Source organism: Pithys albifrons, chromosome 8 (assembly GCF_047495875.1).
Source record: "Pithys albifrons albifrons isolate INPA30051 chromosome 8, PitAlb_v1, whole genome shotgun sequence".
NCBI classification, from domain to species: Eukaryota; Metazoa; Chordata; class Aves; order Passeriformes; family Thamnophilidae; genus Pithys; species Pithys albifrons.
Window position 1 is genome coordinate 11,230,660 of NC_092465.1, and position 15,855 is coordinate 11,246,514.

A 15,855-nucleotide genomic window follows, 5' to 3' on the forward strand; every position below is an offset into this window, starting at 1 on the left:
TCTCTATGAAATCATGTACATATGCAAAGTATTTGGAATATTAGATATGGTAGGGACTGAAGAGGTGCATAGAATTTAATATTCCCTGCTCAAGGATCACCTTTGTATGGAAATCCTCACTTAGTGAGCTCACCTCTACTGCCTTCTAAGGAGGAGTGGTTTTACTGCTGCTATCAGTTATATAGAATTTAATTATATTTACATGGTTTCTCTATGGCAGATGGAGTTTTCTGTGTCGCCACAGGGAACCAAAGATAGATGCCAGCTCAAGTGCCACTGATCAATTGAGGTGTGCTGGTAGATCTCATCTTAAAAAGCAACAAACCTCTTAATGTTAAATTGTATCCCTTGTAAAGTTGGGAGAACTTTAGCCGTGAGCTGAGGGTATCTGTCCATTACTGGTTCTTACCTGGAGAGGAGTATTAATGTTGTGTACAACCAGATAAGGCATTCAGTTCTGAAATTGCAACCAATCTCCCTTCTCATTGACAACGTCATGTGCTTTATTATTAAATTTGTTATCAGGTTTGTTTATTAATTAATAACATATTGATCCTTTAGTTAATGAGCTGTACAGTTTTGTTCAGACAGCCATTTTAACTTTCAAAATAACTGACAAAGAGTTATGTCTTAATTTTAAAGTTCCCCAGTGCTGTCGTATTAGTGTCTCTCAGAAAAGTGGCCACTATAAAGTGTGCACAGTTAAATTTCTTTAAATGCTTTGGGTCCATTTCTTTTTACAGTTTCGTTGATGTAATTTTAGAAACACAACTGCTCAACTACATTTGAAAGTAGAGAAATGAGGACGCAGCAAGTCAACTCTTGTTGACTGTTCCAAGAAGGGCAGGGAGACTCATATTCCTGTTCTTTACCACTCGATTTTCCCACCAAATGACCACTTAATATTATTGATCTAACAAGCTCACAAACACCAATGGCAGTTGTGTGTGCAGAGCATCACAGCTCTTGTCCATTCTCAGCTGATCTGTGAAAGGGTCTGTGTGTTTTGCTGCCTCTAATCACTTTGGGAAAGGCAGAATTGCTCCTTAATGTTTTAAATTGTATCATGTATATACTAGTGTAATGCTTTCATTATGGATTGGTTTTCCAGAGGGAAAACCCCTGACATGACAGAGCAAATGAATCCCAAAAGGACAGGATGCTGGGAAAGTTTGTGGAAAGAGTGGAGAAATAAGGTTGGGTTGAAATGACTGCGGCATGTGGAATTGCTGCAGTTTTTTGGTGAGGGAGTACAAAAGCATTGTTGTTTGCCTAAATATCCATGATACCAGGGGAGAATAGACTGAAGGCAATTTTCACAGCTATGAAGAGCTCATTCTTTCTCCATCAAATACAAAGACTTAAGCAATATATAACAGAAAGCATCACAAAACATGCAATTTAATGACTGTTTGATGTGCCTGACCCAGAATATACATGTGAAACTGTTAACTGTGACAACATTTATTACTTTCTTGCCTTTTCTAACAACTGATTGATTGCTGGCACACAGCCTCCATGTAGCAAGTTGTCTTCTGGTTTAATGCTTAAGTTTTCAATTATTTCTCTTTCCTAATGTGCTGCTTCTATAGCTTCAGTCACATTTGCAAGCCTTTCTCTTGAAGAGAGGACAGGGAGGAACAGTGCCTTCCTGCTGTGAACTGAGCTACAGCTGTGTTGGTCCATCCTTCAGGATTCTCTTAGCTCTGTCTTGACATCAGAGTTTGCTCTAATCCCAGAAAAGAGACACCACAAGAGTGCTTGCAGGAAAAAGCATGCCTAAAGTTTGAAAACCAGAAAATAACATGGCTTTACCTCTCTGTTTTATATGTGGTTATGGATTTCAGGCTTGTGGAACAGATGAATCTGAGATTTTTTTTGGTGAGGGCTGGATTCAGCTCTGGCTGAATAGACCTGCCAGCTCTATTGTACTGGTGAGGCAGATCTGGGTGAGTTTGATCTTTCTTGGAGCCACAGCAAAGACACATGGTTGGGGTCAGAAATATGAGTGGTTTCTTCCTGCACAAGGTCATGTCAATACCTCAATTTTGCCTTCTTAAACCCCCTTGGAGATAGAATGGATTTGGTATATTTATGTGGTTTTTACCCAGACCAGAACAATTGGGAAAAAATTCACATTCCCATCAGGCCCTTCTAAGATACGTGAAAAAGGTCTGTGGTTTCTTCTTTGTAGTAACACAAAATCTCATTTAGGATACTTGAGTTTCTTTTTTTAGGTTTGACAGGCAGCAGCATCTAATTTGACTGGCTATGATGGAGTAATTAAATTCCTTTCACTCACCTCAAAGACATCTGTAATGTGTTCCACCTATAGTTTGGCTGGTAGCCACTACATATCCATCTTTATTTGTTTTTTCCTTCCTCAAATAGTTTTTCTTCCCAAAAGGCTATTTATTACTTCTGTTTCCAGTGAAGAATCAATCTGGTTAAATATAGCCTGCTGAAACAGGAAAATCTTTTGACTCAAAATGTTTAGAGGGAGAGGGTAGCAAGTTTTTCATGTTTTTAAAAGAATACTGGTGCTGCTTAGCTATAGCGAAATTCCTGTAACTGGGGTTGCTACTTATGCTTGTAAACTGCAAACCTAGGGAGGTCATGGAAAAAACTTTTCTCTGCATGACTGGTGCATTCTTCCTCTTCTGGCTGGGAATTTCAGGATCTAAATTTCTTCTCCTTTCCTGTGCTGACAGTGAAGGGCAGGCCACAGGCACAAAGGTGAGGAGCTCTGACCATGATGGAGGGTACAGTCCCATTTTTTTCAGCAACTCCTCAGTGCCAGCAGAGCCTGATGCTCTTCACGAGGCATTCCCAGGAGCACATCCCTAATGCAGGCAGAGCTGCAGCTGCAAAAGTGCAGCATTAGTGCTGGAGATGTGCATCTCCCAGCTGAGCCCCCAGGGCAGTTCTAACCTGCAGTAATACTCACTTGAGAGCAAACAGTGGAAAATAAGTAAAGGCAGGGCTCTGCAGTTTGTGTCTTTGTGATGAGCTGTGCTGTCGTCATGCAGTGGCTTTGGATGGGAGTCTGCACGTTGCCACCAGTGTCTCCAAGAGGCCATCTGGTCTCCTCCTCCTCTGTTGGGTTTTGCTGTCACCAGATTCAGTTGTCATGGTCTTGCAGAGTGAACTTCTCAAATATGGGATATGGGTTTGGTTTACATTTTTGGCAACTTCAGAAGAGGGACAGCAGGCTTTCTGCCTTTCCCTGTAAAGAAACAGGTGAAAAGGCTCACAGTTTATGGAGTTTTGGTTTTGTAGGGATTTTGTGTCTATCTCCTGCTACTTCGTGTTATTGTCTCTCAAGTATTCTTTTGTTTATCACAAATTTGTGTACATAAATGCCTTCTCACCCTCTTGGGCAAGTGTGAGCCTTCCATTAAGATGGAGCACTGTCATGGTGCAGGACAGTCCTGCTTCTCAAGGGGGATCTGTGCCAGCTGATGTGTCACACAGACGTACTAGGGCTCATCTGAAACAATAGGTGATTTCCAATAATAAATGGATCTTCTTCAAAATGGCAATATAAGTTTTGGACAGAGAGTGTATCTTTTTACTGTCAGGTTTGGTTTTTTCCATGAACATAGGAAAAGCAAAAATTTTAACCTCTGGTCTGGTGTTAAGAGCTCAACACAGCCTTTCAAGTGAATTTTGTAACCTTCATCCCAATCCATCCCTCTTCTATCTTCTTCCTTGTTCATAGTATGACTTAATGACATGCCCACCAATGGCAGTGGATGGTGTAAAATAACAGCTGCACCCTGAGACATTGCCTGGTGAGTTCACTGACCAGGGCAGACTGTGTCTACAGTAAATGGCTTTCTTTTGTTACACCTCTGCTTGTGAATGTTTGTACCTAGTGAACCATGATTATTTTATCATGACATACTAACTTTTTCTTCTCTTGTAGGTAGTGCTCATTGCGGTAAAATACCGTGGCTTTGATTCACATCCAGTCAGATGCACTTTGCAGTTATTATAAGTCATTAAACCTCACCGAGTCTGGGGTTTTGTTCTGTTTCCCATGCAGTGCCTGTGGTGTTTGGTTTCCAGCAACACATGGTGTTTATATTCATGACTGGCATTACCGTTGTGATGGTGATAGGGTTTGTGTTTCTTGCCTTGCTTGATTTATGTTGTGGCTGGCGTGCATGGCATTCATGTCTCAAAATAGAACATGGCTGGTTTTTTTGTTTTTACATTAGAAGCACTGATGATTTAATTTAGCATTTTGGATAATCCTGCATTTGCAGGGAAACCTGTGTTGTGTCCCTCCTTTGATAACTACATTAGCTTCAGACATTTAAGGCTGCACTTTAAAATCAATCTTTGTAGTTGTGTGTGGTTTTTAAATGTCTCATGTGGTTTCTGCTTCCCACCTTGTTCTTTGCTTTCTGCCAGGTTTTCCCTCCTTCCTGCACTGTTGCTAGGAAAGTTCTCCTTTGCCATCTTTTGTCATCTGAACAATCCTGTGATGCTTCTGCCTCAGGATAGGTTAGTGGTGCAGTCACAGCAAGGATCCCCTGACTTACAGGCAGTGGTTTTAAGTGGCCTGCAGTGGTAGGACCCCATATGCAGTGGGATGGACCTGAGACCCAGACCAAACTGAGCTGGGCAGGCTCTCACTGCTGGTCTCTGGGGTGTTGCACTGAGGCTCCTGCAGGTACCAGAGCTGCCTGTCCAGGTGTATCTTAACTGTCATGTGAATGCTTTACACACTAAATAACGGGAAAGCTGAGCTCAGCATGTTGGGAATTCTCATCTCGTCTCTGAATCCTGGTGGTGCCTCCCTCCCTTTCCCCTCAGTCTGCCTTTGCAGCTGTGTGAAGCAGGAGGCATCCAGACACCCTCCTCATGCAGGCCTCACATTCCATGAAGTAGGGATGGTTTTATTAAGAGCCAAGCTCAGGCAGAGGCTGGCATTCCAGTGGCAGCAGCAGCCAGAGCTGTGTGTCCAGGTTGCCCTGTGCTGCCCATCAGTCATGGGCTTGTGGAATCAGCAGGAGCCAGCAGCTGTGGGATGTTGCAGTCCATGTGTCTGCCTTTCCTGTTCCCTGCATGGCCTTGGATGGGAGCAGGCAAGTATCAGACTGGTCTGTAAGCAGAGGGGAGGATGGCAGGATGTGCCATCAGACTCCTTTTCATCTTTCTTCCCTGTCAGTCTCATGAGCCACCATGGGCAAACAGGCACAAAAATGAGCTTGCCTTGTACAGCTATGAAATCTTGAGCCAGTGCTTGCTGGAAATAGGAACTGAAATAGGAGCTTAGGAAAGTATTCACCTCTACCCTGTAACACAATTTGTGGTACTTTTCAACCAAAATAAAGCAGAAAGAATTAAAAAAAAACCTTATAAAATTAATGATAACTGCTCTTTTCTTCTCTGTCTTTCCCAGAAATAAACCATTTTCTGTATTTTTTGAGGTCATACCCTGGTTACTGCTGGACAAAACCCAATCAGATGGTAAATCTGAAGACAGTGATGGAGTGGAAAATATATCAAGAGCTCTGAAGCCATTACAACATTTCAATTACATGCTAAACTGGTTTTTCCACAAAGCAGTAGCTTTCCAGATGAAGGAACTGGGACTCAGGGCTGATAATAGTTGCTGATGTCCAGGCTGCAGATTATGTGGTCAATCCCTTCTAGTCAGCTTCAACTAATAGTACTGCTAAACCACTGCCTTACTTATCTCATGATATTTTATAGCTATAATAATTATTTCATTTGACCTTTTGTTGACCACTGTCATTTAGGGCAGATTTTGGCACAAGGAAGGCCTGTTGCTGGCACTGTGCTCCCACCAGCAAGGAAATCACATGCCCTTTGAAGATTGACAAATAGCTGGCTTGAGTTGTGTCCTTATCACAATCATCCGTCACCACTGTCCTTTAATAAAATCTTTTCATTGCTAAGGGTAGTCTGACGTGTAAGTGTGGAGTGAGGAGCTCAGAGGAGTGAGGAAGGTGTGTGTTTCAGGCTTCTAGTCTGGGTAAGATGCACTGGCTGCATTGGGAGGTGCTCCTGCCATCTCACTGTGTGTGTTGTGTGTATAAGGAGATAGGTCAGGCTTTGTTTTTAAATAAAGTCTCTGACTAAACACAGGACGAAGATCATGTGCTGTTCCCTGATGGCTACTGTAAGAGAAATCTACTTTTTTCCTAGTTGCTTCTGGATTGTTGGCTATTTATGGGGAGTAGGCTGAATTTAAGTGTTACAAGGGCTAATAAGAAAAGGAGCAGAAGTGCCATAGGACAGTGCCATATACATGGGTCCCCATTCCTCGTGAGTCATTAGCAGGATTGGGAGTGATAAACCTGGTTGTTGTCGCTGCTGCTTCAGCTGCTGCAGTGCTGGCAGGAGTCTGTGAAGGGAACAGATTAGGCAGGAGGAGTAAAATGTGATTTAGTGGCTTACAGAGCTCTTTGCCAAGAGCAGAGGACAGAGGCTTCAGGCCGAGTTCCTGTTTGCAAGGACTGTTTTCTCTGACTGTTGTATCCTGTTCTTTCTCCAGTCTCCTGCCACAAATGTGTCTCTCCCTTCTCTGTCTTCAGTTCCCAGATCACTGCTCTGTCCTCTGCTATCTCCCACGCATTCATTTCCATTCCCTGATGAGGTTTTCCATGCCCTGCTGCCTGTGTATCCCAGGCAGTGTCTTCTGGCAGATCAATGGTGTGGCTGCTTGCAGAACAGGTCACACTGCTGTCTGTCTGTCTGTAATATGCTCAGGTGCTTCAAGAGCTTCATATGTTACTTGGTTAGCTGCCATAAATCTGTGCACAGAACAGCTCCATGGGTCTCTGCTGATTGCTTCATTTGTGTCACTGAAAATATTGCCACAATTTAACTTCTGGGAATGTCTGATCCAATTGTCTGTAATGATGGTAATGAGGAATGGAGGGAGCAACCTTCAGTCATTTATATCCATGTTTATTGGGACAATATGCTAGCACTAATCAGGCCTGAGCAGAAGACTCAGGGTATTCCTGTGTAGTATTTTCAGATACCCCCATTGCTATCTGAACGTCAGAGCTGCAGCTGATCTTTATTCCTCCTGTTCTCACACGTGGCTGTTACAACATGCACACGAGCAAAGAGTGTGAACACGTCCAACAGTGAGAGATTTGCAATTTGCCCCGTGTTGGAAGAGGAACGTGCTTGCAGCAAGACTCATTTTGTCACTGCCAAAGAACTGGAGACATTTCTCATTCCACCATCACATATTAACACATATGTATATTTAAGTTCTTATTGAGCAGTATAAACCTCTCTAAGATTTCATTTGATTTCAAGGGTGTTTCTTTGGAAGGTTTATTTTTATTTGTAAATATATGGAATCCTTGGTGTATTGTTGTGTGTTTTCTCAAGTGTTTAAAAATGGCAAAGTATATTTGGATTCAGATATCTCTGCGTTCCTGTCTTGGTTTTTTCTTGTACATTTTCACATCAGTCTGACTAACAAAGAAATATTTAATGCAATATGTTTGCTTGATGATTATTGGAGTTGAAATGTAGAAGGAAAATATGAAAAACATGCCAGAATTGAAATGTGTTTCAGGATTTTTACAAAAAATGCTTGTGAAAATATTTTTGTTGGGTTTGCTTTCTGTCTGAAGAAATTGCAGGGAATTCCAACTGAAAACATACTTCTGCAATTTGCTTAAAACATGTTGGAGTTTTATTTTACAAAGAAGAAACCATTCCAAAGTGCTTGTTATTTAGACTTTTAATTTCTGTTCCAAGTACAGTTTGATGGAATAATCAACTTCAAAGAACAAATCAACCGCTGGATAAATGTTCCACTATAAAAGTAGAGCTTATGAATTTTCTATTTATTTAAATGTGTGTGCATGTATACATTTTATCTTAGATCTATATAGATGTAGTCTGGTGCTTGTTTTACTGAATAGTTTTAAATTTGCTGTAATGGCTGTGTTTGATTGCAAGTCAATATTTTCCAAGTTGTAATTATTAACGAGACAGAGTTTTTATCCAGTTTAAAAAAAAACACAGAATCCTTGCAGTACAACATTAGAATTGATTCATTAAAATTGATTCATTGAAATCAAAGAGTCATTAATAATACTTGTGATTCAAATAATTGTGCTTTCAAAACAGTCCATGCTGCTTTCATTGGGCTTTCCCAGTTACTCACTAGAGAGGGACTTTATTTTGTGGCTGCACTTTGAGAGCAGGAAAAGCAGGCAGAGGGGTTAAGGCACAGGCAGCATTACTGAGCTGAGAGGTCATGGGATGTGAATAAAATGGGATGTAAGTGTGGATTCTTTGGGTAGGAGTGCCTTGTTGTTATTGATGTCTGATATCATATCATGCCATCACCAGCTCCCAGTGTACTGTAAATCCTCTGTACATGGGGAGGAGTTGGGGGAGATGACAGGCCTTTCTAATCCATGGAAGGGATGAAGCCACATCCCTCAGGGATTTATGTGTGATAGAGGTGTATCATAAGGTGCCATTAAGGTCACTCATCTTGTTGTTGCTGTAGGGCTGGGACACCCCTACATTATTCCTCATCCCTGAACTTCTACCTCAGAACTTACACAAATATCAGCAACAAATTTTGTGACAGTTTCTCTTTCTTTTCCCTCTTTTTTCCCAAGCATCCTCTTTGCAGACATAGAGGGTTTCACAAGTCTGGCCTCCCAGTGCACTGCTCAGGAGCTGGTCATGACGCTGAACGAGCTCTTTGCCAGATTCGATAAGCTAGCAGCTGTAAGTTTTCCATTATAATTTTGTTTTCTCTTGTTTTTATACTCCTTTTGCAAGAATGACATACTGTGCTGGTTCACTGGATTTCTTAAATATTCACTGCCCTAAAAGGCAAGCTATTGCAAGCATGAATATAAGCTGAATACTTATTTCTCCTTTATTATTCTTATTTTTTTAGGAGAACCACTGTTTACGGATCAAGATCCTGGGTGATTGCTATTACTGTGTGTCTGGGTTGCCAGAGGCGAGAGCTGACCATGCACACTGCTGTGTTGAGATGGGCATGGATATGATAGAGGCCATCTCGTAAGTACCGTATTCCCCACAGAGAGTCTTGGAACAAACAGCAAGTAGATTCTCTTTCCTGTTAAGTCTTCTTTACATTAGTAGCAAGATAGCCAAGCCAGAAAACTCAGGCCAGCAAAAAGGGAGATCTGCTGGAACAAGAAAACGGAATGCAGCAAAGGTTTGACAGCAGGAAGACAGACACTTGTGTCCATCACAGGTATCAGAGCTCAGTCTCCTGATGAGAAAGGCAAGGGTTACTATAATTACTGGAAGTCTCATTCCCAAAGGAGGATTCCAGTGAATTGCAGAATTGTGTATTCAGAGGATTATTAATAACTTTATTAAATTTCAGTAACTATTCACTGATATGTTTTTAAACTAGCTTTTTACTCAAAATTGCTCCGCTAAGGCCTGTCTTGTCCAGTTTAACTAATCCTCCCCCATGTGACCCTATGACAAAGAGGTCAGATTCAAGACTTACTTCAGTTATATTAATTACTGAAATAAAGCATAAATTTGGTCTGGCACAGACTGGGACAAATACATGGTCTTTTTCCTTTATTTCCATTTATTTCCCCATCTTTATTTTTCCCTTTAAAATCTCTTCTGAAGCTTTGCCTGCTGCTGAGGTCAGACAAGCCACCTGTTTGTCTAGATCATTCCTACCTTTAGAGAGTAACAAAAATACAAGACCCATATCTAGATTTTTACTTGGAGGATTGCAGACAGTGTTGAATGTTGTTGTTGCATTGGACATGCACTTTCACAGGCCAATTCTTTCAGAATTCAGGGAGGAAAGATTTATTTGGTCATCCTGAGTGTGCAAGTTTATAGAGAAAGTTCAGTCAGCTTTGGGTGGTAACTGAGCTGACCTTGATATCTACATCACCCCTGCTGCACAGGCTCTGCTGTTTTTGTCCTTCCCTTCTAGTTTTTTATTTTGTGAAAGCATCTTCTGAAGTATTAGTGTTAAGAAGAGAGAGGCAGAAGATCTCTATGCAGTTCTCCTCTCATTCCATACAGTAAATTGATGGAGTTTCCACTTCAGGTTAATAAAATACAGAGCCACCTATTTGCTGAGCTTGGTACAGCACGTCCTTACCATTTGAATTTCTGAAGGACATGAATGCAGCCCCACACTTTTCATCCTGATGTTCACTGCACAAATATGTAGATTGAAAAGCAGCGTTTTCACCCAGGAGTTCCCATCCAAAGCACAGTAAGCAGCATCATTCACTGTGAGGACTTCCTGGCTTTCCTTTCCTGATTTTAAACTCCACTGCTTTGCACCAGTATCCTTTTGGGGTTTGTATGCAACATGCAAAATAAAAGGATGCAAGTTTTCAATAGCCCTTGAAAGAATGCTATTTCTTCCACTTGAATTACATTTAAGGGCAGGTGACAAAGGCTCTCGTGAAGCACAAGAAGCAACAATTCTTAGCCACCAGTCCTCCAAAGAGGATACTGTGTTATTGTCCATAAAAGTCTCATCTTCTGCAATAGTTGGCCTGCTGAAATCCAGAGATCTTCATGTGGTGTTGTATAATCCCCCACAAGGCTGAGTAACACTACGAAGTCTAGACTTCATTGATTAACTGCAACCCACCTTACCTTGGAATAAATATGGAGCTGAAATGCACTCAGTGTTTGTTTACAAATAGCTCTTCAGCAGCCTTTAAAACTTGTTTTCCACTTGATGGATAATGAATGCACTCAACAATCTTATCTCTTAATAAGTCTGGAAGGTGACTCTGTTCTCACTCTCCCTGCTTCCCCACCCCCATTCCTGCTCCCCTAAGGATCAAGATAAAAGGTTTCACAATTAGGGTAACCAAGAGCTACTCAACATTTGATTGCAGGTAACAAATAACTACTGAAGGTTTGATTGCAGGCTTCACCAACACTGGGCCCTGCCTGTAGGCCGATTCCATCTGTGTGCAATAACAACAGTGAGTGTTACCCCAAACAGGAAAGATTTCAAAAAATTGTATTCACTGTACTTCTGGCGCAAATTAACTGAAAAAAAGAGGAAGGTAACAAAGGGTATTTCACTTGTCCACACAGGATATCCAAACTTATTTGTTTGCCGCAAAGTTTGGACAAAGTCACCTTCTCATCAACAACTCTATGGAGGGATGTTTCCTGGTCTTGTGTCAGTAACATGGCTTGGCAGAGGTTGCAGCAAGGGTTGTGGAGGCAGGAACTGCAGCTGTGTTGTCCCTGCAAGGGTTATGGCTGCAGCTGCATTTTCATTCCCCCAGTTCCTGTTCCCTTCCCAAGTATTGTGGTTGGAGCTCTTCCAGTTCATTAGCCTGTGACACCTTACCCACATCAGCTTCCTTTCCCTGCTCCAGAATTGCTGATGCTTATTAACAAAGATAACGATTGTCAGTTCAATGAGCAGGTAGTGAAACATAAGATAGGGATCTTAAGGAAAAAGGGACTCAGAGGATGGGAGCTGTTTCAACAAGAAGTCATCTTGGGCAGTTTTTAAGGGACATACTGCACTGTGAGGAGTGAACAAGAGTCCAGAAATGGTCTATCTTTAACCATGCAATTTCATGAAAAACTAAAGCATAAATATTGGAACTATGTTGATGTCAGAGAGTTGAGAGGACTTACCTGTCCAGATGATGTTATCTAGAAGAGACTAGATGAACCTGAAAGCCAAAGAGATTGAAATCTGATAGCTATAAAGTGCAACTTCATGCTGCAAGGAATTGACTACTCAAAGCAGAGGACTATGCTATGGGATGTAGGTGAATTTGCCTGTGAAATGGACATTCTGGGAACGATGTGGTCACCAAAAACGAGAAGCAGAGTTGTTTGATGGCCTCATCAAGACTTTCCACTGCCCACACTCCTAAATATATTTTCCATGTGAACAGCTCTTGAAGTTAACTTTTGCCCTAAAAGGGCAAAACCCACAAAGTATTCCAGCAGTCATTTTGGGATTAAGAAGGGCATCCAAAACCTCATTAAAATCAGAGCTTGAATATTTGTAGCTGCCTGTTTGGAGTGACTGCAATAGATGTGGTTCTCTGGTTTTGCTGCTCTGACTGCAGCTGTAAGGCCTGTTCAAGCTTTCCAGCTTCAGTGGGGTATTTCGGATTCATATCATATTTCATCTGTGGAAGAGTTGATGCTTGATGCCATAAAGAGAAATTAAGATCTCTGAAATCATTTCCTTTTTTTTTTTTTAACTTGCTATTACTCTTAATGAGGCTGAGTGCTGGCAGGTTATGTCCAGCTTTGGTATGGAAATCAGAGACCAGAACTTTACTCCTTTTACTGCCCCAAAGGTAATTTTTTTATGAGTTCTCAACTTGATCCTGAGTTCAGTGAACATGGATTTACTCCCTGTTCTAATTAGTACTCTCCTTGGCCAGCAGCAGTACAGCTCGACTGGTTTCATTCTGCTGTCCTGTTGATGCAGATGAGCAGTACATGTGTATGTGTGAATAACTTATGGATCATTATGGACTTTTCTGTTCTGCGTTCAAGTTTGTACTGCTGACTACAACCATGCAGTTGTTTCTGATGTCCCTATTTTCCTGTATCCTTTTTTCAGACTAGTCCGGGAGGTGACAGGCGTAAATGTCAACATGAGGGTTGGAATCCACAGTGGGAGAGTTCACTGTGGGGTCTTGGGCCTTAGGAAGTGGCAGTTTGATGTGTGGTCCAACGATGTGACATTAGCCAACCACATGGAAGCAGGGGGCAAAGCTGGGTAAGTTGCTTCATCAAAGCTGTCGTGTTTATCCCTAAAACTTTCATACTAAACCTATAAGAATAGTGGCATGGCTAAAAAAATTGGGATTTATTGCTTGTTTGTTCCAGTAGTGGAACCTCTCCCTGACAGGACTTGGGTTTTTAGGTAGTAACTTTTCAGAGTATACACTAGCTTGTCTTTTGTCTCGTTCAAGGCGCATCCACATAACAAAGGCAACCCTGAACTATCTCAATGGAGACTACGAGGTGGAGCTGGGCTTTGGAGGGGAACGCAACGCTTATCTCAAAGAGCACAGCATTGAGACCTTCTTGATTGTGCGCTGCAGCCAGAAACGGGTAAGACCAAAGGCAGGCTTAGGGACTTCCAGTAACTAGATGGTCTCTAACACAACAAAGCAGAGCAAGCACCAGCCTTTAGAGATGAGTCAGTTGACCTCCAGTGACAAAACTTCCTGTTTCTCTCTCCTCTTCCTGAACTTTCCTATGCATAGAAAGGAGTAGCCACCATCTACATAAGGTTTCTGCATCAAGTACTTTCTACTTCTCTCAAAGAAACTGTCCTAATTTTTATTCAAAATCCTGTTGAAGAATGTTGTTATGTATTTTTTACAAGTACTTAAAGCAATAGATCAAAACCACAAAGATCTCTTCTCTGTCATATTGCAGAGGTGATTTTGTCCACCTGCTCACAAGATAGCCATGAACATAAAGATTTAGAGCAGTTCCTATCACTGCTTAGCCTCTGTTTCTGAAGATGGGAAAAACTGGTCCAGTATAATGATGAATGATCACCATGACAGCAGGATGAGATCATACCTACTGCTATGACACAGGGCAGGCTACACAAAATGAGGCTGTTAGGGCACTACTGACTTGAACTTGAATCAAGTCAGACTCAAGTGGACTTCAGCCAATATATATCTTCTTTTTGTGACACTGCCAAGAGCAGATGTTATCACTAGTTTGTATTCCTTTTAAAAATGGTAGACTGTAATACTAGAAAAGGATCTCCTTGACCATTTAGTTGAGCCTAATCACTAATGTTTTTCTAAGTAGTTTCTGCACTATAGACACTGCTTTGCTATTCACTGTATGGGCAAGCATATAAACATTGGCCTGAATTGAAAATTATTTCAATATTTTTTTAAATCTAAAACCGATTAGACCTTCCCACAGCTGTAAATATGACTGCCATGAGATTAAATGAACTAGTGTTTGTCACGTTCCAATAGCATGATTGATTTGAATAACACTAACGCCTATACAGAAATACTTTGCTACCATTGCCTCTTTTCCTGAGAGAATGGGAGTCTCAAATCTCCTTAATAGATATTGTGTAAAAAATCTCAAAGAAAATCCCTTATCATCTGCTAAAGAGAGAAGCTGCTGTTTTGGTTTCTATCTGCTCATAAGATAAATCTCATTAACAATTGTCAGTCTTCAAAAGAGGATTAGAACTTGCAGTGCGAGATTATTGTGTCCTGAGCATCGCTGCCTGTCAGTGGGACAGCTCATGTTTATACCTGAATCACTTTGCTGGGCAGATTTAAGAACATAAACCCAAATACCCTTATGATTAGACCCCATCTCCTGTGGTGGAGAACCTACACTGACTTCTTAAACTGTGCAGTTACCAAGTTGTCTACATGTTCTTGTGGAGAACAGAAAGTTTCTCTGGAGAGAAGAGGAAAACATAAGATCTCAGAACTCTTCTGCTTGCCAGTATAGATAAAAAACTCAAAAACAGAGATTTCAGAGTACTTGGGACTTCATTTTTGAACACAGGGCTGTATTTTGAATAGGAGACTGAATAGACTAAGGAGAGATGTGAATTCCATTCCAGTCAGAGGAACTTTCATCTTTGTGCCTTGGTTTTCCCTAGTAAAATAAAATGGACCATTCTTTCACTGCTTTATGTGTATTTGTTGCAGGCCTGTTACATAGGGTAGCCCTTAGCTGAAGTCTCTCAGGATTACTATAATGCTGCTGTAACCTGCTGCATCCTAGAGCAGCTAAAAACTGGGACATGAGCATGGCCTTTGTAATTATTGGGCTAAACTGAAACATTAATAAGCTGCTACCCAAGGCCATGGATATAAGATGTTTAGAGTTTGAGAGGCTATTGGTTTGCCTATGCCACTACAACTTTCACGCTCCCAGAGCTGGTTTTTAGCTCTTTGTGAATAGTTTCATAGAATCATAGAATGACTTGGGTTGGAAGGGACCTTAAAGATCATTTTGTTCCAACCCTCTGCCATAGACAAGGACATCTTCCGCTAGAACAGGTGGCTCCAAGCCACCATCCAACTTGGTCTTGGACATTTCCAGGGAAGGGGCACCCGTAGCTTCTCTGAGCAACCTGTTCCAGTGTTTAAAGTTCTCTCCCTGTTCAAAAATTCATTTTCATGTTATATGAAGATCAGAAGTTAGAAAAGGTTTCTCCCATAGTCAGCTTAGTCAGTCATGAACATTTTCCCCAATGCCAGGCAAAATTCTAGTGCTTCACTTTTTCCTTTCATTTCTGCTTGTTTTAATGACTTCTCAGGATGTATTTAGCCAGGGTTTCTCTTCAGTCTATTCCAGTAATGGCCATAAAACGTTCACCTAACTTAGTAATGGGTGCCTGTGAGTCGTGTCTGGGTTCTTGCCATCCTCACACCCAAGGCAAAGGATTTGCAGTGGCCTGAGAGCAGATGCACAGTTGACCCAACCAGCTGTTTGCCTGAGCTATTCCTCAGTTCATACAGGCAGACTTGAACTATCTATCTGCTCCACCAGTCCCACAGCCATCAAAACTCCACAATAATGTGAGTTATGATGAATATATAAAATGTAACGGAATCTGTTCCATACTCTTTCTCTTTACTGATGCCATGGGGAGCCATAATTTTGTATTTTCTGTCTTGTCTTTTTTTGTTTGTTTGACTTTTTCATAGTGATAATGCCATTTCTTGGGCACAGAGTAAATGGGAGGAACGTTTATCTAATGTTTTTGTTCCAGGAACTCAAACTAGCTTCTTCTTTGAAAATATTTTTCTTCTTTTTCCTTTTAAAGAATGTTGTTAACTGGAATATATTCAGTTGAGT

At 41.3% G+C, this 15,855-nt stretch overlaps 1 protein-coding gene across 1 annotated transcript in view; it reads left to right on the forward strand.

Annotated features, from left to right (window-relative positions):
* Positions 1-15,855, forward strand: part of ADCY5 (adenylate cyclase 5) — a 218,761-nt gene that overhangs the window by 151,820 nt on the left and 51,086 nt on the right. Inside the window, exons 4-7 of the mRNA XM_071562687.1 lie at positions 8,640-8,751; positions 8,927-9,054; positions 12,608-12,766; positions 12,963-13,104. Of these exons, the coding sequence (XP_071418788.1) occupies positions 8,640-8,751; positions 8,927-9,054; positions 12,608-12,766; positions 12,963-13,104 (541 nt within the window). The remainder of the gene's footprint in view (positions 1-8,639; positions 8,752-8,926; positions 9,055-12,607; positions 12,767-12,962; positions 13,105-15,855) is intronic.